Source organism: Petromyzon marinus, chromosome 2 (assembly GCF_048934315.1).
Source record: "Petromyzon marinus isolate PM22_M1 ecotype Great Lakes invasive population chromosome 2, UKy_Petmar_22M1.pri1.0, whole genome shotgun sequence".
In the NCBI taxonomy this organism is placed as follows: Eukaryota; Metazoa; Chordata; class Hyperoartia; order Petromyzontiformes; family Petromyzontidae; genus Petromyzon; species Petromyzon marinus.
Window position 1 is genome coordinate 1,723,860 of NC_133668.1, and position 26,284 is coordinate 1,750,143.

Genomic DNA, 26,284 nt, shown 5'->3' on the forward strand with positions numbered 1-26,284 from the left:
ATTTTTTGGGAGGGAGGGAGATGGAGAGAGGGTAAGGGGGTTGAATAGATAGCAGAGGAGGGAGAGAGAGAGGCAGAGGCAGAGCGAGATAATGGAGGGAGAGGAGGTGGAAGGTGGAGGAGACGGGAGGGAGGGAGGGAGGTGGTGAATTCATGGGGCGGTGCGAGGGGGCGGTGCGCTCCTCCTCTCCATCCCCTTGCACCCCTCCATTACCCCCCCCTCCACACGACTCCCCCACAGACCCCCCCCCACACACACCACTTCCCCTTGCCCCCTCCCCTCCTGCGCCGTCATGAGCAGGGGGCGCCCGCCGCTCGTGCGTCTCCCGCGAGGAGCGCGCGCGCGGTGCCCGCGGTTGCGTCAAGAGGCGCCTGGGACCAGCACCGGGTTCGAAGATTCACCGTGACCGGCAAGCCACAATAACGATCGGACCACGGAGCAGAACGGACCTCTGTGACCAGAAGCGCCTCGAGTCTGGGCCTCCTTCGGGCCAGTTCCAGCAACAAGGGGTCAGTAGGAACAACCTCGAATCTGGTCTCGACACCGAGACCACCTGAGAACGACTCCCACCAAGACGGGGAACAGCTGAGTCAACAGGACCACGTGTGCGTCTGTCTGTCTGATCGAGGACCGAGAGTGCCTGGCTCCACCTACTTGACCCGACTTTGAGCTGCACCTCGAGGACCCGGCACCTGGGAGAAGCAGCGGCACTCGAGTGCAGGAGCAGCAGCAGCAGGAGGAGGAGGAGAGAGCGTGGACGTGAAGCCGCTCGGGAGACAGGTGGAGCCAGCAGGAGCCGCGAGGAGCCACCTGGAGCTAGCAGGAGCCGTGAGGACCCCGGTGGAAACATGGAACGGGGTCTGTCGTCACTACTAGGTCCCCTGAGACGTCTTCTCCTCCTCGTCCTTCTCACGCAGGTGAGTTGCGATGCACGCTCCATCCTACAAAGATCACCGATATAGCCTGAACAATCTCAAGGGGCAAGTGCTGTTAGCGAGCACCTATAAGAGGCCGGAACGACACACGAGGGGTGGGTGGCCAACACCACGCCCGGCCGCCTTTGTCTCCCTGTGGCGATGTTTACACACCCACCAGGTACTCATTTGAGGCTGAGTCGACCTAGGAGAGGTCCAGGACCGGTTCAGATAATCGTCACCGGTGTTGGCCGTGAGCGGAAATCGAACCCGGATCGCCAGGTTGGTAGCGCAGCATGGCGCTAACCGCTACACCACCGCTCTCTTACAAGCAGTGTCTCATATGCAACATTGCCACATAGACTCACGCTAATGTTTAGGTATGATAATTAATTAGTTAAAGTGCCTTATACTGCGGGTAAAAATGTCTGAAAGCGCTGTTCATAAAATATACAACAACACTCACAAGACCAGATCCAATCCAATCGCAAAACAGAAAAATCTGAAGACAATCATACCAATGACAACTACATCCTGGTGTAAATGACTCATATAACAATACACAACTTACTGTCATATACAGCAATTTTCCATTTACAACCAAACACCATGTATAACAATACAACCACATAAATCACATTGCCACACTGTCGCATGCAACATATTGCCATGTTTCAGCATGCCAGCATGAACAAATCGCGAGACTACATAATTTGACAACGCACAAGAGCAATGTTTTTGGAAGACAATAAATGTCACGTGCAGAGCAAAATGCTGTCGGGAGGTGCAGCCGGGGTGGTTCACGCACCGCTGCCGCCGTGAGACGGCCGTGGGGACATGAGTTCGATTCCTCTCCGCGGCCAGCCATCGGTCGGTCTCCGGCAGGGCGATTTGCGAACCCACAGGCTTTCACGGGCTGAGCGGCTTGCGATTAGGCTGCGGGCGGGTGGGTGGGTGGATGGGGGAGAATGAGCCCGCAAATTTATCCACATTTTAGTATTTTCTCCGCAAGTATATATATATTGTTTTTGTTCGTTCTGACAACATCCCATCGGTGTCGCAGCCGCCACCGCCACGCAGCCCTCGCCGGAGCGGCTTGACGCAGCAGCAATTGGTTCTGACGCGGAGCAAAAACTCTGAACCGGTTTCCACAGCGAAGTGCCATTTGTTTTGATGTTTATATGCATCTGGGGAGATCAAATACGAGGAGGCATTTTGGAGGTTTGTTTGTTTTGTTACGATGGGAGCACGCAGTTTTGGAGTCCTGCTACTGGAGTTATAAATAGATGGTCGCGATCGAGAGACGTCGATTGTAACGTTCTACACATTCCAGAAGAGCTGAAATTTGGCTTGTACAGAGTTGTGTACGAGCCAGAAAATCCCAAACCGCCAACATTTTCAAATTGTGTTCCCTTCCCACCAAAAAAATGACGGGTATGGCCGGTTGGTTTGATGGGTTCCGATCGTAAAGACAATGTCAGCACAGAGTTGCATACTGCTTAAATTCCACGCTAGACACTGGCTGTACGAACACATCATGGGACCTCCTTTGCCAGTACCAAAATATGACAAATAGGTTTTCCCCTTTTTTCTGGCAACAAAACAGCTGTGTTAAGATGTTAAAACATCAAACTGAAACCTTGCTACAAGTAATCATGTCTGCATTTACCACATTACTTGTGATCAGAATGCAAATAAACAAAAACATACTCTGATAATATGATGCATTGTCCTTGAAACTGATTGGTCCACACCAGAGAGAGCTTTCTTTTGAGCCTTGTCTCAAACGGTGTTTGACCAGAGGACGAGGCTCAAAAGAAAGCTGTCTCTGGTGTGGACCAATCAGTTTCAAAGACAATGCCACATATATTATCAGAGTATGTTTTTTTTTAATTTGCATTCTGACCACAAGCATTGTGGTTAATGATGCAGACATGATTCCTTGTAAAAGGTTTCAGTTTGGTGTTTTAACATCTTAACACCTATTTTGTTGTACGAACACATGAGAGAGAGAGAGTCATCATCATCATCATCAGTGAACCAAGTCATTTGCCTCCCATGGAGTGTGACGCTTAATAGGAATAGGAATCGGCCAAAGGGCCGTTTACCGGTTACTTGTGCAACATGCATGATGCCCAGAGACCGTGCATCACACTCTCGCGAAGACGCACCTGCATCCCAGCAAATAATCAACGTCGGGTCAGCCATCATCATCACGTGGTTGGAGCTGCTTGATCAACGTGGCCAAACGTTACACGTTGACCGGGATATAAAAGACATAGATCCACGTTTACCGGGAGCGGTAGTGTAACGGTTAGCACGCTGCGCTACGAACCCGGCGTGAATCGGGAATGTTGGGGCAAGTGCTGTTAGCGAGCACCTATGAAGGATAGCACGGCACACGAGGGGTGGGTGGCCAACACCACGCCTGACCGCCTTTGTCTCCCCAGTGGCGATGCTTTTATACACCGCACCAAGTACTCATTTGAGGCTGAGTCAACCTAGGGGAAGCCCAGGACCGGTTCAGATAATCGTCACTCGTGTTATCCGTGAGCGGAAATCGAACTCGGGTCGCCGGGTTCATAGCGCAGCGCGCTAACCGCTACACTACCGCTCCCCACCACATCACGAACTCTCACACGTACAACATAACTCTCGTAAGTCAATGTAACTTTCTACCAGAGATTCCAAAGGGGCATTGTTTTTGAGAGTTATTCTGGTTTGTGAGAGTAGGGGGTGTTTCATCAGCAGAGTTCTCGTCGATCATGTCGGAGGCCACTTCTCTGCACGCGCGGTCTGTCCCACACGTTGGGGTCACATTAATGCAATCTGTGAATCACGAGAAAGTTCATCATCATAACAAGAGACACATTCTACTGGCCGAGGAACCAACAAGTAAAAATGAACAAAGCCGATACGTGGTGCAAGAAAAGCGCTCAGCCATTGTGCATTATGCGAAAACTCACCAGTAGTTCCTGAAGCACTGCATTGTGGTCCTCTCGTCTTTGACTGCTGTGTCACTGGTGTGTCTCTGCAAACCGCATGTCCCTGTAGTCTACATGCTGGCATCACTCTGCAGGATATATTGCCTGTGCTACAAACACGACTCCACTCGTTGTTGATTGAACAAGCGTGGCTGTACACGTTAGTTATTTACTCTGGCATTCAGGGGGTGGGCGGGGTGCAATATCCAGGTTCGGTATATTTATGGAGGACACCTGCTTGGGATGTAGTGCCACCTGTGCCGCATCCACAGCACGTTCGCACGGCAGACTCCAAATGCATCAGCCGAACAAATGCAGCTGCCCTCCGGCACAGCAGGTTGCCCTGTGGAGTGAATGCCACGAGGAGAGTTTTGTCCCCTGCCATAGGAATGTGGCATTTACAACGCTGGGTCGGTCTACCATTGGAGGGTGCAGGGAGACCGGCTGGCACGGAGACTAGGAGGCAGTGAGACAGTCATGGCAATTCTACATTTCCATGATTTTGGTAGGATGGCCTCGATCAGCTTCACACGAAATACTACTTATTTTTATTGCGCAAAGAAAGATGATGAAGTCGGGCTGAGCCTTTCCCTGGATTTGAACTTGCAACACTCATTTTGCAAGTCAAGTTGTCTTTCCTCGCGCGCCACTATCGGAAGCAGTGAATACTGAATATGACAGTGGAAATTGTTGCTTAACCCATGCCAGAGTCAACATTGATTTGCTGATCAAGTAATATTCGAGACAATGCTCATTCGCCTGTTCACAGCTCTGAGTCAGTGGTCAAAATTCCGCAATTCGATGAAAGGGGGCGAGTCTTTTTAATAGGACAATCACCTTTGACTTCCCCACAAAGTGGTACTCATTCTATTGACCCTGGAACGATGATAGGAGAGTCTTTTTTAGCGGACAATCACTGTTGGCTTCCCCGACAAAGTGGTACTTATTTTATTGACCCTGGAGGGATGATGGGTTGAAGTGGCTTTTCACGGCATCCGACACACACACAGAAAATTAATCTGGAAAGTGAGGGTTTGCACTTTAAACCTCGATTGAAAACGAATTTCTTTAGAACAGCGTTAGTCTGTTGTCCTTTCCCTGCACCTCCGATGAGCACGGTTGGCTACGTACGGTCCGAGACTCTGCAAGACCCCATCAAGGGTCGGACTGAAGGTTGTCCGCTATTCCTGCACTGGCTCTCTCACTTGCCGTATTGTAAAACGCATCAGGGTACGGATGAATTGGCTGCAAACACGAACTTAGGATGGATTGTGTTGAAGCATTTTCCTGCCGGATGCACATACGCACGACATGTGATGTGTCGTCATTTTGTTTCTATTTGATTGAACTTAGAGCCATTGACAGATCACTGAATGCACCTCCCCCCTACCACCACTCACCTGTAATTATTCCTGTGATATGTCATCAGGCTAATAGCTTCCACACTGTGAAATATGTGCTTTAAAAATATATATCAGGACGCCAATTCTTAAAGACAATTTAGTTCCGATTTATATTCCATCCCTAGTACACAGGCAGCTGCGACAGACGTCGGCTCATAGCAGCCAAGGAGATGGAAATTAAATTAAATCAATGAGATTTTGGCGAACAACAATTCACTGCCCCATCCCTCCACTGCCTTGATTTGATACAATCTCACGAATTGATGTTGCATGAATTTCGAGTGAAGAATCAATTCTCATTTTCTTTCATTATCACCGTACTAGTTTGCGTTCCTAATTTTGTCTTGCTCGCGTATTTTTCTCCGTGCCGTTAGCATGAACGTAGCATCAGTGCATCATTTGCACCAATTGGAAATAATGAATTCTCTCGCGTGCTATTTAAAACGTTCATGGTGAGCATAACCCCCCCCCCCCCCAACAAACCGATTAAGAATCAATGGATCAATGCAACATTATCGGCCTAATGAAAATACAAGCGTTGTCCTGCAAAGGGCAATTAACATTGAAATATAAGATCGTGAGTAAACAAAACTCTGTGTCTAGATGCCATGTAAAATGCGGAGTAATGGAGCTTGAACAGAATCCATTATTGAGTGGATATAAATGGGTCTTCGTCATTGAACTATGAGAGTGAATTCAAGCTAAAGACGATCATTGGGTTTTTGGGTTGTGTAATAAATGTGTCGTAACCCCTCCTCCACCCGACGCAGCACATTCATGAAAGTGTCATGTTAAGCAAACGTGGCAAATGTTTCGCCGCATCAGCAGCACCGTCGGCGTTGTTTGTTAGATACGAATCTAACAATCTAACAACATTTAGATACGAATCTAACAACATTTAAAGGGCCAATGGCGTTTCGCTGGAGATGACATCTAGCATCCTCGGGTTACCAGGAGCTTACGTCTCGAGCTCTGAGCTGTTGAGGTTTGTCCACGACTTAACCCAAAAAAACAATTATGAATCATAATATTGGGTGTGAGAGACTACGTGTATATAATTAAAGGGAATCTGATGTTAGGGTTTGTTTTCATTTTGGATACAGCTTGATAGATGGCGTTCATTTCCTTTACCGACATTGTGACTTTTTCCGCATCTCGGATTTAAATAGCAGCCTGGGTCGATGTTGGAACGATTTTCCAGACAATGAAAATCATTGATAATCTTAAGTATTTGTTCAATTTCAGTTCTTCTTAATTGTATATTTGTGGGTTTTTTTCATTTGTGCATTCTTAAATACAATATATGTAATTCTTGTTATAGCAGTCAAGATAGATCTAAGTATGTGCTCTCTGGCTGTCTGGGTGAAACGTGGTGGTGACATGAACTTGCCCAATTTTAGCCAGCTGACTAAAAAAAACGTTACTTAAGACAGTGTGAGCAGCAGAGGAGAAGCAGTGACCCCCCCCTCCCCCCACGCGAGCAGTAGACGGAGGACGCACTATCTTCCCTGATGGACGAGGATAAACGTTTAGCGATACAGCGTATGCAATGAAATGATTTGTCATTGCTAAATGATTCGTGACCGATTGCAGTATTCGGGTTTCTGTGTCACGTTGCAGAGGCGCTGTTGTTCGGTTTAAAATGTGTTCCGATATATAAGCACGAAAGAAGAAGACCGTCACTTTCAGTGCTAAATTGCAAGGTTACTCATTCAGAATTTTGAGGTGGCATTAGAAGTCATCGCTTCTCTGTGTCAGGCTTATGAAAGTGACGTGCTATTGGAACGCCGCCTCCTATCTTTAACTGTGCTCCCTGAGGACGTACAGCTTTTGTTGTAATCGTAGTGCGTTGGTCACATGGAATCCCCACTCACCCATCTCTGCGGCAAACTCGTACTTATCCCTGCATTTGATCTTGAACGTGGAGATTTTCGGGGTAAGGCCATTAGATCCACACGGCAGAATAACATTGCATAGCGGAGTGGCGGCCAAGCGGTTTGTGCACTGCACCACGATCGCGACAAGTCAGAGTTCGATTCCCAGCAATGGCTACCATCGTTGGTCAGTGATTATCTGAACCAGTCCCCGGATTCCTCACCCCGCGCCCACTCTCTCCACATTCAACAACCAGCACATGACCGTAATTGTGAAGTACGGTTAAACAACCCCCATGAACGACAATGCGTGGAGAGGGCTTCGCCCAGGGCTGTTCGTGTACATGTTCAATACGTCCGTATGACTGCAGCTAGACGGGACAAAGTCCATAAAAAATACAATGACCGATGTCTAATTTGTCTACAAAAAGGCCTGCACCTCCTATTAGCACGGTTGGCTACGTACGATGCGAAACAATTTCAACATACATACGTCAACACATTGCTGCGAGATGGCTTCGCTTCAAATGGCGAAGCATGTCCCCGCTGAAATCAAGCGGAACCATTTCACAAAGCCAGGTGGCGTCCGTAAATGCAGTCTACTACCGATGGTTGCTTACAGAGTAGAGCATTCATACCTGGGGTAGTTATCACAGATGAACCAGGATCGAAATGACGACTTAAATACGTGGGCACAAACAGGTTGCAGTCATCATCAGCCCTCTTGCCAGTGTCAAAAAATAAGAAGAGGTTTTGCCCTTCCTGGAAATAAAACAGTTGTGTTAATATTTTTATTTAAAGCTTTCGTGACTGCAGGGATTCATATTCTTGGTTCTTTCGGTAAAGTCACGTAGAAGGGAAACAATAAAATAATAAAAATATACAACGATGAAATGATCACGACGTTTCGACTGCAACACAAACAATCATCATCAGGTGTGAAAACCATAGCAAGAAAATTGGAAAAAAGTGGCGGTTTTTTCAATTTTTTCAAATATTTTTTTATTATTTTATTGTTTCCTTTCTACGCGACTTTACTGACAGAACCAAGAATATTCGTGTTAAGATGTTAAAAAACCAAACTGAAACCTGTTCCAAGGAATCATGTCTGCATTGACCACACATCCCTGTGGTGAATATGCAAACAAGAAGCAACACAATACTACCAGAGCATGCCTTTTGTTTGTGTGATCGCCACAAGTATATGTGCTTAATGCAGATAGATGATTCGTTGCAAAAAGGTTTCAGTTTGGTGTTTTAACATCTTAACACAAACTGTTTCATTGCCAGACAGGGTAAAACCTTATCTCAGGTTACAGTCATTTTAGAAACCTCAACTTAATAACGAAAAATCTACGTACCAATGTGTCTAAAAAAAGAAAGAGTTCATCACATACGCTAACTGCTTAAGACATATGATTCCCTCATCCTATATTCCTGTATGTATGTGTTTGTATCGAACTTCGTTCGCACCATAAGTAGCCAACCGTGACAAGCGGACGGTTTCCTAATCCCATAATTCTCTACGTGTCTCAAAATTGTAACATCCAGCGCGCGCCTCCTCTCCACGCTTCCCTGCCTCCTTGTGCATCCGTTCAGCTTTTGCTCCGTTTATGAATGTCCTCTTGTCAACGTCTGCGTCGGCGCAAGTTAAAGGCATCGCACTTCGTGTTGCGGAAAGTAAAGCGGGCTTGGGCAGAACACGTCAACATGTTTGTACGCATGTATGTTGAACTGATTTCACACCGTACGTAGCCAACCGCGCTAACCGGAGGTGCGGTGGGTAAGGACATCAAACTAAACACAAAAAGCAGTTTTAAAGAAATGAGTTTGCAATCTAGATGATCATTTAACAGTGCGTAGCTCCAGTGGCGTCCTAATATCGGAAGGGAAGAGCGTTCCAGACGGCCGCAGAAGCGCATATTAGAACGGGCGACAAAAGGGATGATTGGCCGGTCGTCAAGACGAACGACGGAGTGGAACCCGAAGGAGGCAAGGACACCCACGAGGAATGTTCGCCATGGTGACGGAGCGATGGAATCAGCTCGGCCGTGCGGCTTGCTCGGCCGTGCCAGATGGCGACGTCTTGGGGAGTCCTTCATCCAGCAGCTCGTGGCGAACGATTCGCATTACCTGTAAACTGTCGTTGGACAATAGGGGAGGGATTGAGAGAAACGTGAAGTGCCGACTGAAATTGCACCGTTCCAGCGCAGACTCAAAAATGAGTCGTCTCATCGTTGTATCGCTACGTTGAATGGCTAGACGCTCGGTTTTTGTAAATTCTTATTCCGTAAATCCGTCACCCGTAAAGCAAATGGCCCAAAACAATGCCTCTCCGCTCAATGACAAACGTACAATCGCGCGCACTGTGTGCACGGAGCTGTCGGATCAGTCGCGCCTCCTCTCGTCGGTGTTCACGTGCGCTTGCCCGAGCAGGGTGTGTGGAAGTCTCGCGGGGACGATTTCATGTTCGTGCCACGTGTGCGTAATCGGCGGTGAAGATAATAGTCGCGGCATTTCTGCCGTCTCTGATTTATGACTGCGATCTCTCTCTCTCTCTTTCTCTCTCTCTCTGCCTTCGCAGCGGCTGTGGACCTCCGCCTCCTCCATATCGTCGCAGGTGGACGAGGACTGCGAGTTCCTGAGCGACGGGATCAATATCACGGGTACGTGCTCGCTCATCCCCGCAAGCCTCCAGCTGACACCAAACAACTCCCCTGCCCGGCCATACGCGAGGCTGTGTCCATCAAGGACCTTTCATTTGTCGAATTAACATCGAGTTGTCTTTTTCTGGGGTGAGCAAATCTGACTTTTTGGCACACCGCCTTTGTGTGCACCTTGCTGGGAAATATTTACAGTATTATCATTTTAACGAATGGAAAAATGGTGTACGCGTGTTTATCAGTGGTCAATCTGTCTTGTCGCCGTCGTGGCTGTTAGCTTGATGCCAGAGGTAATCCATCAGCAGGGGGGAGGGGGGGTGTCAACGCCCAGATTTGTACCAAAGCAAAGCAGGGCGTACGGGTTGAATACAGCGCCCCTGATTGATATGCTAATTTACAGCACCGAGAGGTACGGTGGCCTGCGTCTTGATCTCGGCAGCGCCCGCGGCCGCGGAATGCAAGTTGCGTGAGAGTCACCGGTCCGGGCGAACGCTTCGTGTGAGACGTGGCCACCACCCCCCCCCCACCCCCCTCGTTTGAGCTTAGAAGACCGTGAGCGCGGCCAGACCCGCCGAACAGCACCGTGGGTGCCGACCCACTTCCGATTTCCCGCAACCTCCGATTAGCGCAGTCTTGGCTACGTACGGTGCGAAATAAGTTCAACGTACGTACGTGCACCTGAAGCGCGCGCCCTGGCTTGTGCGCTCCCATAGGCCCCGTCTGTAACAGCACCTTGGACGAGATCGAGACGTGTTGGCCCAGCACTCCGGTCGGCCAGGTGGTCTCCCGGCCCTGCCCGGAGTTCTTCAACGGCGTGCGGTACGAGATTCACAGTGAGTCCGCGCCTCTTCGTCTGCACGCATCGGCGCCTTATCACCTGCACACGTGTGCACATTGTCTGTACGCGTCGGCGCCTTATCACCTGCACACGTGTGCGCATTGTCTGCACGCATCGGCGCCTTATCACCTGCACACGTGTGTGCACATTGTCTGCACGCGTCAGCGCTTCTTCGCCTGCCTGAACGCGTGCGATGTCTCGCGCGCTCTTCAACGCTGCGCGCCCGGTCAAGGAGGGGTCCCCGGTGAGCGTGGATTGGCAGGGCACGGTGCTCCCCGATTGTCTGGAACACTTCCAGGAGCAATTAGGGGGAGGTGGGCGGGGGCTCTGCACTCCCTCCGACTTCTCCGCTCTGGCATTCGTCCTTTACGAGGGATTTATATCGTGTGCTTAACGCATCTTGATTGCAACAATGCTCCAGTATTCTCTGGGCGCTGCGAGAAAAGTACGCCGCGAAAAAAACCAAACGTGTCCTTCTCATTGTACTTACACAGGTGCTCAACATTCAGAGGGATGTGTCGTGGTGACTTAATCAGAGCACATCCTGACAGCGTGTTCCTATCTCTTTCTCGGAGGGCAACGATATTTTGACGAGGTTTTTGTGTGTGTGTGTGTGTCGAGATAGGCTACTTTCAACAGCGCGGGCATACGCGACCTAAAATGTATTACAAAAAAAAACTAATTGAATAGACTAATAAAAGCTTTGTTGCAAACTACAAATACAATAACATCTACACCAATTATTGAGAAAAGCAATCAGTTGGGAAACGTATAGTTCAGGCGAACAAAAAATACAAATACTCTTTGGTTCTCTCGGTAAAGTAACGTCGGTGGAAAAATAAAACTAAATAAAAATAAACATATCACGACGTTTCGATCGCAACACCAGCGGTCGTCTTCAGGCGGAAAAAAAAATAATCCAGCAGTGGAATTGCCGTTCTACGTGACTTTACCGAAATAACCAAAGAGTATGGATTCCTGCAGTCACGAAAAGCTTCGAATCAAGATTAAAATACAAATAACACAAACCAAAGATGTAAATATTTAGGCATTACATATTTTTCACGAGGTCATATATATAATCATTAGACACCTGCTCGTGTTGATGCAACAGAAATATAACATTGCAACCTGTTACCACTAGTCCTGGCCTTGGTTGGAGACGAACGCCTTCGCGGTATGCGACCAACATTCCACCGACTGTTTTTTTATTTTCTCCCAACGTGGTTGAATGTGGCAAGCTACAAGCAGCATGCGAATTGATTGCATTCAACACGGACATCTCATTCGTATCGTTCAACACGGGCATCTTCCTCGTATCCCGCACCTCCAATTAGTGAGGTTGGATACGTCAGGTGCGAACGAAGTTCAACATACATCGTGCCACCTTTTTATTTCTTTCTTTTTTCGAATAACCCAACAGAAAACGTCCGACAGCAACCAGCCTGTGCTGGATTGCACAGCACACCGCCTCCCCAGCTAGCCGGCTCTGGTCAGCCAATTTTGCTGGGCTGGAGTGGCGGTGATAGGCAACTGCTTGTCAAGCGAACGGCCACTCCTCCGTGTTCATCGTGTTGCGTGGATGTAGCGGAGGCTGCAAGTGGCTCACGTGGTCACATGTGAGTGGCACTGCTGAGGACCTTTTTTTTACGGCAGCACGGCTGTACAACTATGCAATCATTCAGCCGCGCATTTGCAATGACGCAGGGCCAGCGGCTTGGAAAATATAAGTGGAGCGGCGGAAACAGTCCCACAGCAGGACACGACTATTTTCATGGAAAAAGATTGCCTAACAAATTGCTGCATGCATTGGACAGAATTGCTTTTTTGGGGAATTCTGGCAAACGCCACAATTATACCAAAAGCATGAACAAAAAACGCCACACGATTCAGCTCCTTGGTCTCACATTTGTTCCCGACAGTTTTTACGCATATGATGCAGTACCGGGCATTGTGTACAAGATAATCAATGCGTGTGATCTGATCCTCAGAGGTGAGTGTGGGGGAGATCTCATTGTTCAGCGTGTGCTAATTATTATGTTGTGATGGGCTCTTTCCGTCATTTACACACACACACACAATTTTGGCACTCTCATAAAAGGGAACTGTAGCCAACGAGTTAAGTAATGAGGCCATGGGATCTTTGAATCAACACAGTGCACTGCTCCACTGAGAGCAACATTTTTTTTTTACAATAGTATGGGAGAAAGTAGCCGTACAGAAACATGGCTATTGTGTCACAGTACAAAATTATAGAATGCATCAAAAGGCAAATAGTGGAAAGTACGGCCTCCATATCCAAGGCCCCTTGCTAACTCCTTCCCGCCACGGTTATCGGATCCCAGCTCGTCTGGCCTTGCCACCGTCTATCTTCTTCCCAAAAAGAGACGGAGGTTATGTTTAGCTTTTATAGGCTGCGTAGGCAGTCTATAAAAGCTAAACATAGCGCACTCGGCGGGGGGGGGGGGGGTAATTTGGTCGTCCTCTTAACCAACACAGACACGTTATTCTACTTGAGTAATTTACTAATCGTAAGTGCCCGCAATATTTCATCACTATATTTTATTCAGCAGGATACGTTTTCCCCATTCCAAATGCAAGATAAGACGTTTTAATAGAAATTCGTAGAATTACTTTTGTATGTTAATAATTTTACACATGAGCAACCGAGGGCAAAGCATGTGACTTGTCGTGTGAAAAGTGAGTTTATCGTTAGATATTAAAATTACAAATACGTAAATATGAAAAATACATTACTTGAGAAAGTTGGCATCACTGAAATGTCTATCGTTAGCAAACATTAAATAAATTTGAATTTGAGAATAGGTTTTCCTCTCTTTTCTGGAAGCAAAACAGGTGTTAAGAAAATTAAAACACTAAACTGAACACTTTTAGAAGGAATCATGTCCGCATTAACCACAATAATTGAATTTGCTGAATTTAATTTCAATTAAATTGTCCTTGCATTTTGTCTCGCGACTTTTCACGGTTCTGTACATTTCCATTTAACAACTTAAATAAGTGCGTGTTTACAGTTGTATACTTCATCCGTGTTGGCTCAACCCTAACTTTCCTCTCGTGTGAATTTCACTCTCTTTTTTTTGTTACCGCAGGTCGCGTTTTTTATGTGTGTGTTTGGTGTGAAATGCAAAACGACGGAGCCATTTCTATCTTCTCAATCCACGACTTTCCCGAGAGTTACAATTCATGCTTTTTATTGCAATCGTTGTTGTTGTTGCTGCAGGAACCGTATACCGAGAGTGTCTGGAGAATGGGACATGGGCGCTCATATCAAACTACTCGGAGTGTAAGCCCATCGTGGAAAACAAGGTACACTTGCTTCGGACCAACACACATGCCCGCACGTGCTAAATGAAGTAGAGTTTGAGTGTTTGTTGTGATCAGACAGGCGTTGTCCGCCACTGAACCCCACCACCCAACGATTGAGGGATAGATGAGCAATTTTCTGTCTATCACGTGACTTAACATTCAATATTGACCGTATCCTCCGGAGTGTAAGGTCAGAATCAGAATCGTTCTTTTAGACTGCAGGAGAAATCCGATGAGCGACGAAGCTCTTTTGCACAGACGTCCAGTACGGATGGGTTCAGCAAGATGCTCCGGAAAGTAATATGCAACCCCAAACGCGCGTCCGGTATCGAAAAGCTTAAACAAATCTGGTGTAACAAACACATATTGCATTCATTGTATGGTTGGCTACGTATGTAGCTACATACGTAGCCAATCGTGCTAAGATTCTTTAAAATACAGGGATGAACACTTCACATTATAATCCAGGGAATACGGTAATCATTTTCAGATACAGTGAGGGAAAAAAGTATTTGATCCCCTGCTGATTTTGTACGTTTGTCTACTGACAAAGAAATGATCAGTCTATAATTTTAATGGTAGGTTTGTTTGAACAGTGAGAGACAGAATAACAACAACAAAATCCAGAAATACGCATGTCAAAAATGTTATAAATTGATTTGCATTTTAATGAGGGAAATAAGTGTTTGACCCCCTCTCAATCAGAAAGATTTCTGGCTCCCAGGTGTCTTTTATACAGGTAACGAGCTGAGATTAGGAGCACACTAGTAAAGGGAGTGCTCCTCAGCTTGTTACCTGTATAAAAGGTACCTGTCCACAGAAGCAATCAATTAATCAGATTCCAAACTTTCCACCATGGCCAAGACCAAAGAGCTCTCCAATAATGTCAGGGACAAGATTGTAGACCTACACAATTCTGGAATGGGCTACAAGACCATTGCCAAGCAGCTTGGTGAGAAGGTGACAACAGTTGGTGCGATTATTCGCAAATGGAAGAAACACAAAATAACTGTCAATCTCCCTCCGCCTGGGGCTCCATGCAAGATCTCACCTCGTGGAGTTGCAATGATCATGAGAATGGTGAGGAATCAGCCCAGAACTACACGGGGGGATCTTGTCAATGATCTCAAGGCAGCTGGGACCATAGTCACCAAGAAAACAATTGGTAACGCACTACACCGTGAAGGACTGAAATCCTGCAGTGCCCGCAAGGTCCCCCTGCTCAAGAAATGCTGCCTATGACCCCAAGAACACCATCCCCACCGTCAAACATGGAGATGGACGCATTATGCTTTGGGGGTGTTTTTCTGCTAAGGGGACAGGACAACGTCACCGCATCAAAGGGACAATGGACGGGGCCATGTACCGTCAAATCTTGGGTGAGAACCTCCTTCCCTCAGCCAAGGCATTGAAAATGGATCGTGGATGGGTATTCCAGCATGACAATGACCCAAAACACACGGCCAAGGCAACAAAGGAGTGGCTCAAGAAGAAGCACATTAAGGTCCTGGAGTGGCCTAGTCAGTCTCCAGACCTTAATCCCATAGAAAATCTATGGAGGGAGCTGAAGGTTCGAGTTGCCAAACGTCAGCCTCGAAACCTTAATGACTTGGAGAAGATCTGCAAAGAGGAGTGGGACAAAATCCCTCCTGTGTGCAAACCTGGTGGCCAACTACAAGAAATGTCTGACCTCTGTGCTTGCCAAGAAGGGTTTTGCCACCAAGTACTAAGTCATGTTTTGCAGAGGGGTCAAATACTTATTTCCCTCATTAAAATGCAAATCAATTTATAACATTTTTGACATGCGTTTTTCTGGATTTTTTGTTGTTATTCTGTCTCTCACTGTTCAAATAAACCTACCATTAAAATTATAGACTGATCATTTCTTTGTCAGTGGGCAAACGTACAAAATCAGCAGGTGATCAAATACTTTTATCCCTCACTGTATATCACTTATTATTTCATATTTGTTCTTAATAGCGCAGTGACATTTTGCTATTGATATTTTCGCATTACATTGTTTCCACGTTGGTATGCGTCCTTTTGCTTTGCTTATTAAAGTCGAGGTCTCCATTGAAAACGAAGGATCTGGTCGCAATGGGCTCTTACCTGGCTGTAAAGGTGATCTCTCTAAGTGACGCTAAATTACTGGCAGGCAAGGGTACGAGTGTAAGTGTTAGAATTGACCATCCCATTTTTTTATCCGCCAGCACATCTCAGCGCACCTCTTGAAGAATTGTAGTCGAGGGAATGTGCCTGCTGTGTGGGTTACATCCATGTGTTTTTTTATTTCATTATTTAACATATGCCTTTAAATCCTTTTTTTATCCTGCCAGAAAACATATTTCAGAAGGATAGCCGTTTATATTCATACAGCCACCGCCTAAGATCGGTTCACCTGTGGTCCTGGATTCCACGGGTTGATGTACGGTGCTTTTTCTGGAAGATTTTGCTGTTTGTTCCTGGATTTTTCTGTTTGCGCGTAGTCACTTTAGGATGTTTTCTTGTTCATGTTTTTTGTTTGTTGCGGTTGCACCCGATTCAAGAGCCGAATGGCTCACAGGGCTATACCAAATAAATGAAACAGAAATTAAACGGGTTTGACAACAAACGGTCTTTAATTGTTTGACGAAAAAAGTTTACATATTTGGACACTTTTTCTCGTAAAACGACGTTGCCTTTGTGATGACCGCACACAATCAAGACGGTCTCCTGGAGTGGCTGGCAAAGATGAGTCGCAAAACACTGACGCTTGGTACATTGTTATAGACGTACACGTGAGGGTGCAGTCCTGCAATTTCTTCCCACGCCTCCGCTGGTGGAAGAGCTTCAACTGGAGGATCCTCTAGAGGGGTGCTTTCCAAGCCTTTTCCGCTCCACGGCTGTCACGCTTTCTGGCTTTCTGGATCTTCGTGGTACAGCACAACCAGACAACTTACAGTAGGCCGGGGTGGGTGGGGATGCGTTGTTGCTGAGAGAGAGCTCACGATCCTCAGTTTTTTTTTATATCGATCTTAGGGGCCGTCCATAAATGACGTCACGCACCTGGGGGGGGGGGTCAGACATTTCTGACAATGGGTGACGAGGGGGGGGGTGAGAAATATGACGTCACATCAAAATGCGCAACTTTAAATAAATATAGACAACACGCTCTACTTAATTAAATAGACTTTTTAATAAATGTTTTCTCCTACAACATCAGAGTGCAGCGTCACATTAAATGCGCACTACAATGACAATAGTTTAAAGCGATTTGAAGCATGTTTTTTTTTAGGGGGGTGGCAGAGCTTTGTGACGTCACATTTAAGGGGGGGTCTGACTTTTTGCGACACCGTGTGACGAAGGAGGGGGGGAGGTGTCAAAATCGTCCAAAATCGCGTGACGTCATTTATGGACGGCCCCTTATGTAAAACAAGGAAATAAAGTGGCACCAAAGTCCGTGACAATTCGGCCAACAGTGTGCGAGTGCATTCGTGCATTTGTGTTCCCATGTCTGCGTGCTGCCGTGTGTCTCCGCGTCTCTCTGTCTGCTTGCCCTGTTGCTCACGCACGAGCGAGGATGTTGGGAGGGCCGGGGGTGGGGGTTGACGGCTGTCTGCTGCCGCTGTTCTGTGGCGCGACCAATCGAAGGGGGAGGTGGGGGAGGTGTAACTCGAGGTTCTTCGCTATAACTCCCAAACATTCGACGGCACAACTGGGACTTTGGTGTGCTGCAGCTCACCAGGTTTTAAAGCACGGCTCTAGCGGCTGTTATGGCCTGCTTTGTAACGCCGGCCAAACACCTCGGGAGAGGTGGGGGTACCCACGCAGACAAATATCCCCCGTGTGGCCTTAACAGACTTTTGGGGCAAGTGCTGTTAGCGAGCACCTATGAAGGCCGGAACGGTACACGAGGGGATTGGTGACCAGCACCACGCCTGACCACCTCTGATTCCCGAGTTGCGATGTTTACACCACACAGTGTACTCATTTGAGGCTGAGTCGACCTAGGGGAGGCCCAGGACCTGTCCAAATAATCGTCACCACTGGTGTTGGCCGTGATCGGGAGTCGAACTCGGGTGGCCGGGTTCGTAGCGCAGCACGCTAACCACTACACTACCCACTACACTACCCACAACACACTCCACCACACGCCACCTGGCGATTTGGCTAACTGTGGTGTGCCCATTTATTCTGCCGGGTGTGGACAGAGGCGGGGGCTTTTGTATTTGTTTAGAAACGTACACCGTTGTTTCAGCTGCCGCACCGAGAGATCGAATCAAACCCCGCACGTCGGATGAGCGCGGTTGACCGCGTGCGGTGCGAAGGAAGTTCAACGTGCACACCTTCTGGATCGCAAGTCCAGGGTGCTCACCATCACACCGTGGCAACGTTCCCCTACCACTGCAATTATCACACCCGCTCCTTGATGAAGGACCCCCCCCCCTTCCACCCCCCCCCCCTCCCCCCGTGTCGGAGGTACAGACGGAGAGTTTCCACTACGAGGTGGCGCTCATCATCAATTACCTGGGCCACTGCATCTCCCTCGCGGCCCTCGTCATCGCCTTCCTCCTCTTTATGGGGCTCAGGTGCGGCTCCTCCGCTCTCTCCTCGCTCTGCATCCCGCCTGCCACTCTGCGGAGGGCATGTCTGTCGCGGAGCCAACGGGGCGTGGAGCGCGACGTGTCTCATTTATTTCGGAATACATTAATGCACAATGTTTCTCGTTTCAGAATCAAGGAGAGAGAGATTTAAGGCTAAAGATGTACAGTGCGGAAGCGTTGTCCGCGCTTTGCCCCGTGTTGTTTTCTTGGACGTAAAACTTGACAAGACTTAAATTTTGATTTAAAGCTTTCGTGACTGCAGGGATTCATATTCTTGGTTCTTTCAGTAAAGTCATGTAGAAGGGAAACAATAAAATAATAAAATTATAAAACAATAACATTCTCACGACGTTTCGACTGCAACACATGCAATCATCATCAGGTGTGAAAACCACAGCAAGAAAATTTGAAAAAAGTGGCGGTTTTTTTAACGTTAGCACCACGGAGAGCGATTTGACAGTTTGTTCAGATGGACGAGTCCATCTATGTTCGGAAAAGAGGAGGGGGGAGACGAAAATAATGGATGCGGTCTGAAAGCCACCGTAAGCGTGAACAATGAATTAAGATCCGAAATGGTTGATCAAATCCTTCCAATGATTGCTAAACCAGAATCCATATTCTCGGTTGAAATTGTCTCTGTGTTTGTATATGTGCATAGCCTCATGAACGAATCTCTCATGGTAGCCAGATGGCTTGCAAAGAACCTCTGTCTTGGAGAAGTCAATGTCATGTGAGCCTACTGAATTATAACAGTGATCTGCCACGGCCGAGGTGTTGGTCCTACCGTGTTTAAGGTCTGCTTTGTGTTCACGAATGCGGTCCGAGACATGTCGTTTGGTTTCTCCAATGTAACTACTACCACAGAGGCAACTTAGTTTTTCTTGCTGTGGTTTTCACACCTGATGATGATTGCTTGTGTTGCAGTCGAAACGTCGTGAGAATTTTATTGTATTATATTTTTATTATTTTATTGTTTCCATTCTACGTGACTTTACAAGACTTGGCGATAAAATACGAATGGAAATACTCTGCGTATGTGAATGGGGGAATAAATTAGGTTACTTTCACAGGTAATGAAAAACAGCACAGGCAATAAGGGAAAATTTAATGAATATCAGAGGGGGCGACAACATTAAAAAAAAAGACTTGCTGGGCTCATAACATGCCTGGCATAAAAAATATGTTGCATCGTGTGCAAATAAATACATTTTTACCAGATAGATCCCTAAATAAAATGTCAATTATAAATCCCATAAAATGTAATCTTTTTTTCCGCACTCCTATACTTACAGTTTTCTAAACGGAGTAAAACCGTACTGAATATGTCCGCCTTGGGCAATTGTTGAAGGTGGAATGGGATTAAAATGATGAAATAGGTGAATGAGAACAGAATGGAGTGGTTTTGAAAATCTGAATTTTATAACGAAAAACAGAATATCAGTCTGCTTAAATTAGACAGCTTTCATTCATATTTCAATACCTGCTTAGACATCAAGCCCACTGACAAAGAAAAATGAGCAAAAGCTGAAATGTATGCAAAGGAAAATAGAGAAATGCATTCCGGTGATACACTGATACACTGGGAGACAGACAGAGAAGGGCACGGATTAGGGAACAAACACGTTTTGAGTTATGCATCTATATCGTGAGATGCAGCGTATAAAACATGTTTTAGTTATGTATCTATATTGTTAGATGTAGCGCATAAAACATGTTTCTCACCCATATTTCAGAGCCACAGGTTCGTCGACCCTGTTCTAGTGACAGACTTTGTGAGCTCTGTGATGTTTATTTTAAAAGCACTCAATTTAGCGCGTGTGTACACGTGTGTGTACGTGTGTGGTGTGTGTGGGTGTGTATGTGGATGTGTGTGTGTGTGTACGTGTGTGGTGTGTGTGTGGGGAACAGTAGCGTAGTGGTTAGCGCACTGCGCTACAAACCCGGCGACCCGGGTTCCATTCCCGCTCACGGCCAACACCAGTGACAATTATCTGAACCGGTCTTGGGCCTCCCCTAGGTCGACTCAGCCTCAAATGAGTACCTGGTGCGATGTGTAAACATCGCCACTGGGGAGACAAAGGCAGCCGGGCGTGGTGCTGGCCACCCACCCCCTCTTGTGCCGTTCTGGCCTTCGTAGGTGCTCGCTAACAGCACTTGCCCCAAACAGTCTGTTAAGGCTATACGGGGGATCTTTGTCTCTGTGTGTGTGTGTTCATTTTTCAAGGAGTATCCGATGCCTACGAAACATCATCCACTGGAACCTGATCAGCACCTTCATCCTGCGCAACTCCATGTTCTACACGCTGCAGCTGATCGACTTCCGGACGCAAGAAGCCAACGAGGTGCGGTGACCCCCCCCCCCCCCTCGTTTGGGTTCAAGCACTCTGCCACCCTTCCAGGAGAAAGGCAGAAACGTCCAGCCATTTGATGTTGTTACTTCACCTGCGTTGCCGCTGTGAATTCCCACGCGATAAGCCGCTTTCGTTGAGCTGCCAATTGTGGCCTCGTCGCGTCTGAAAACGAACTAATAGCTCAAGTGGGCTTCACCCGGTAAAATCGTGATTGTTTAGTTGACTTAGTTGACTTATTTATTTGACGTGATTTTGCTTACCTTTCGTATATTTTGCGCTCCGATCGTTTTTTTGGGGGGGATTGTTCGTCGTTTTCACTTTGTGACCCACCCCTACCGGACGTCTGCGAGAAGAAAAAAAAAGCTTCATAGCTCATCGGATGTTCTCCAGCATAAAACTAAAAGATTGCGATTCTGATCTCAGAGCAGCTCAAAGTGAACGAGCAGCACGTGAGCTGCGTATACAATGCAAAGTTCGCTTCTTTCATTGCACACTCGCCACGTGGCAGCCCTGGTGCCGCGTGGTCAGCACCATCTACAACTACTTCCACGTGACCAACTTCTTCTGGATGTTCGGCGAGGGGTGCTACCTGCACACGGCCATCGTCATGACCTACTCCACGGACAAGCTGCGCAAGTGGGTCTTCCTGTGCCTGGGTTGGGGTGAGTTCTCCGGCGGCACTCGCGCGCGCCGCTCACAAGACCCGCGTCGATGGTCCTCCTCCATCTCCTTCTTCTCACGGGCTACTCAGCACGTGGCATTCCCTCCACACCGTTTGTTTATTCCCCCCCAAAGCTCTCGTGGTAGTAGTTGTAGTAGTAATAATAACAACAACAACTTTGCTCAATGCAAGACACGTCTTCACTCTTACCTACTGCAATGTTGAATGTGCTGTTTTGGTTGCCGGCTGCTTGGTGTGTTTGGGGTCTTTGGGCCCTGTCCTTTGTAACGGAGAAGAAATATACTGGGTGTGAGTGTGCAGCATGACTCAAGCGCGTATTCGTTGGAATAATTAGCTGAATTTTGCCCATCCAAGGATTATGTTAACGCATGAACGTGTGCATTGTGGCTGAGAACAACAGGGATATATTGTTAAATGATAATTACAGTGGAGCTATTGTGAAGGACTCGACAATTACACTGGTTAAATTAGTTGACACTGTTACATCGATGCCTCGGTTAGAGTTCTTGACCGGCAATCAGAAGCCTGTAATAAACATCCCAGTTAATGGCTGACTCAGTCGAGTGTCTCTCCAAGACTGATACATTGAGTATCGCCCCATTGAAAGTAAAAATTCGACCACTGAGCTTCAACTGAATAATCGGAGCCTGTGGTCTTTGTGATGTCACCATGTGAAGGTGGTGGTAAGATTTACACGTAACAATTAGATTCATACTCTTTGGTTCTTTAGGTAAAGTCACGTAGATACAAAAATGATAAATAAAATAAAATAAAAAATCTAAATTATCAAATCACGACGTTTCGGAAGCAACACAAGCTTCCATCATCAAGCGGAACAACCACAGCAATTTTTTTAAATACATCTTTTCAAATCTAGAACAATTAGATTCCGAATGAAAACAGTGGAGCCTGACCTACAGTGAGGAAAAAAAGTATTTGATCCCCTGCTGATTTTGTACGTTTGCACACTGACAAAGAAATGATCAGTCTATAATTTTAATAGTAGGTTTATTTGAACAGTGAGAAACAGAATAACAACAACAAAAATCCAGAAAAACGTATGTCAAAAATGTTATAAATTGATTTGCATTTTAATGAGGGAAATAAGTATTTGAGATTAGGAGCACTCCCTTTAAGAGTGTGCTCCTAATCTCAGCTCGTTACCTGTATAAAAGACACCTGGGAGCCAGAAATCTTTCTGATTGAGAGGGGGTCAAATACTTATTTCCCTCATTAAAATGCAAATCAATTTATAACATTTTTGACGTGCGTTTTCAGGATTTTGTGGTTGTTATTCTGTCTCTAACTGTTCAAATAAACCTACCATTAAAATTATAGACTGATCATTTCTCTGTCAGTGGGCAAATGTACAAAATCAGCAGGGGATCAAATACTTTTTTTCCCTCACTGCATGCTGACAATACACTTCATTAAAGGCAGTTTTAAGGATTGCTTTCTGACCCCCGTCCCCATGGCCTGACCACACAAGATACGGGAGGGAGAGTGGTGGAGATGCATTGGTGGGAGAGCGAGTGCATGGAACCACATTACTCAAGGACAATGAGCATGCAGGCCTGAACCACAGTGTGGTTTCTGGGCTCGGAATAGGCTATTTCTCTGCCGATTTGACCCCATTGTCAATGATGTATAGTCTTACTCTTACAGATGCCAAGGGGCACGGCTTTATAAGAACCCCAGTAGCATTGACGGTGCATCTCAAAGGGTAAGGTGCAGAAAACACCTGACGTGAGATTGCAAACACCTTGTGAGAAATTGGTGGAGAGGGAATTAGCTCGCTTGACCTTGCTTGCCCTTGCACGTGCTTCGCAACTTGTGTTCTTGCAGGTGTTCCGTGTCCCATCACGGTTGCCTGGGCTCTGGGCAAGCTGTACTATGAAAACGAGAAGTGAGTGAGACTGCGTGAAACGGGACGTCTCACCTGCACTCCCAGTTGTCTCAGCAGAGATACGTTTAAGGCGACCCGCAACTTTTGCAATCTCCAGAGCTCAGCTCAGGTGTACGATTAAGGGAATGTACTTCAGCTTGCAGCGTGCGGAAATAATATCGAACCTTCCTGGTAAAGCCCTACGAACCTAATTGCATTTTTAATGGCATATTTAAGACGGTGAATAAAAATTGCTGGGGAATGAGTGGATTGTACTTCGTCTCACATGACGCGCATTCCCACGGCAGCATAAACGATTCTTTAAGCGTTCCATTAACTCGCCCCGGCTGTAAGTTGTGACGTTAACACACTCGCCCTGCATCGTGCTGCAGGAGTGCACGCGTCGTGAAGCTATCCCGTATCCACTGTGGCCTGTGTGACCATATGCCTGGGTGTGTGTCTGTGTTCTTAAACCATTAATTTTTAAGTGTTTTAGGTGATTGAAGATTTGAAGAACAAATCCTTTGAGTTCCAATTATACGTTAATGCCTACGTGGGATATATGTGATGTATGTGGTGTATGTACATGCATGCACATTCACGGTGGAATATGTCACTCATGTCTGTAGCCATGTGAATAAAGGCATGTAATTATATTACAAGTAAGGTCTCACAGTACACGGGGGGGGGGGGGGGGGGTTAGGTTCCGCGTACCCCCGCGTAAGCGTGAATACGCTTAAGTTGGGGGTGTTAGCCGATACGAGTGTAAAATATGAAATGTATACACTATTTAACACTACTATACACTATTATATACTACTATATATTACTATTTACTACTGTATTATATACTAATATAGTAGCATGCACATCAATCTTATTTCCGAGATAATTATACTTTTTTCAAGGATGCAATTAAAATTTGTGAAGTAGATGCCCTAACTTGTGGTTAGATCGTGGGTTTTACTAAGAGGTGGTTTTGCGGCAAACGTTCACCACGGCAGACCGTCATCAACAGATTCGCGTTTGCCCTTTAATGAAATGTGCCACTTCTGCCACAATGTCCTTTAAGCACGTGGCGATGCGATGGCCTCTGGTGCTTCACCGCCCCGTTGATTTGGATGTAAATCCACGGGGAAATCCGCGGGGCTGGGGGGGGTAGGGCAGGAGGCACGCCAAGCTTTGACCCGTACCACGCTTCTCGCCGTTCTCATTCCGAACGTTCTCCTCAACAGGTGCTGGCTTGGGAAAACAGCGGGGAAACACATCGATTACATTTACCAGGGCCCGGTTATCCTTGTCCTCCTGGTGAGTTCTATTATCTTGGGTAACTCCCCGTACAATCGCGCACGTTTAAAAAAAAAAGAGGTGGGGCCGCACGTCTGACGGTGTTCATTTTGTTCGTTTCGCAGATAAACTTCGCGTTTCTTTTCAACATTGTGAGAATTCTCATGACAAAGTTGCGCGCTTCAACGACCTCAGAGACGATCCAGTACAGGTATGTGGCTCTGCCGTTGCCTATTCCGTATTGGACTCTTTTTCCCAACAGTCCCCCTACTCTGCCCCCCCCCTCCCTCTCTCTCCCCCATGTGCTCTAAATAAAGCAGACAGGTTTGTGCCTGACATTTCCAGTGAGTGATTTGCTTTCTTGGGCGGCAGGAAAGCCGTAAAGGCCACCCTGGTGCTGCTCCCACTGCTCGGCATCACCTACATGCTCTTCTTCGTAAATCCTGGCGAGGACGACACCTCCCTGATCGTCTTCATTTACTTCAACTCCATTCTGCAGTCTCTGCAGGTGAGCGCGTCGCTTCCCCGCGCCGCCCTTACGCGCATCGTGCCGAGCAGAGAGCTGTTTGCGAGCGGCATTTGGAGAGTGGCATGCGTATGAGTAGAATGAATATGGTAGGCGGCGTTTAGAACCTCCTGATAACTCCATTTGCAACACAGGAAATTTAAAATTGAGCACTATGTAGCACAATTTTTGTTCCTGGGTAGTGGGTGTTATTTCGTAATTGCTTATGCCTAAAAAGTGTAGAAAATAGCTATTAGTCCCCACAAACTTTGCTTTTGTGAATAGGACAGTGATGTTTTGAAATTTACCTATTTTAAATGAGAAAACGGGCGAATTTGTGTCTTTTCGTTCACATAAAGTGAGAAAAACAACAACATATTAATCAAAATTAACGTGTATTTAAACTAAAGTAATACAAAAATGACTACAAAAGATTTAGAAGTGAGAAGTTTTTCGAGATTTATGATTATACTGTAAATCACTTTCACGAATCAGCCCCCAAATGTAGTCTCCCATCATGTTCTCGTTGTACTGTCCTTGTTAGCGGGGTTCAAATCCAGTATATCCTGGTGGATATACTTAACCAGCTCCACACAGTTTTCGACCTTGTGATTGCCCAGGAAGCCACGAACCACTGCGACAAAGCTGTCCCAAGCCGCTTTCTCCTTACTAGTGAGCTTCTTGGGGAATTAATTGAACTCCAGGATATTCTTCATCTGTGGTCCGACGAAGACACCGACTTTGACCTTTGCATCAGACAGCTTAGGGAAGAAGTCTTGAAGGTACTTGAAGGCTGCCGACTCCTTATCTACAACTCTGACAAATTGTTTCATGAGTTCCAATTTGATGTGCAGTGGTGGCATCAGCACCTTCCGGGGGTCCACCAGTGGCTCCCACTTGACGTTGTTCGTCCCCACAGAGAACTTGGCCCGCTGTGGCCAGTCCCGCCTGTGGTAGTGCGCCTTGGTGTCCCTGCTGTCCCAAC

The 26,284-nt window shown here is 46.8% G+C and overlaps 1 protein-coding gene across 6 annotated transcripts in view; it reads left to right on the top strand.

Annotated features, from left to right (window-relative positions):
* Positions 1-245: 245 nt before the first annotated feature.
* LOC116949709 (corticotropin-releasing factor receptor 2) overlaps positions 246-26,284 on the top strand; it is a 41,512-nt gene continuing 15,473 nt past the window's right edge. For 2 of the 6 annotated variants that reach the window (XM_032967341.2, XM_076068983.1), the window contains exons 1-11: positions 248-917; positions 9,760-9,841; positions 10,552-10,671; positions 13,921-14,006; positions 18,471-18,574; positions 20,814-20,931; positions 21,449-21,602; positions 23,468-23,528; positions 24,743-24,815; positions 24,920-25,005; positions 25,167-25,302. In XM_032967341.2, the coding sequence (XP_032823232.1) occupies positions 849-917; positions 9,760-9,841; positions 10,552-10,671; positions 13,921-14,006; positions 18,471-18,574; positions 20,814-20,931; positions 21,449-21,602; positions 23,468-23,528; positions 24,743-24,815; positions 24,920-25,005; positions 25,167-25,302 (1,089 nt within the window). In that variant the 5' untranslated portion in view covers positions 248-848. Of the gene's footprint in view, positions 918-9,759; positions 9,842-10,551; positions 10,672-13,920; positions 14,007-18,464; positions 18,575-20,813; positions 20,932-21,448; positions 21,603-23,467; positions 23,529-24,742; positions 24,816-24,919; positions 25,006-25,166; positions 25,303-26,284 lie in introns of all 6 variants that reach the window. The other 4 variants (XM_032967335.2, XM_032967350.2, XM_076068979.1 and 1 more) reach the window with 4 other exon arrangements.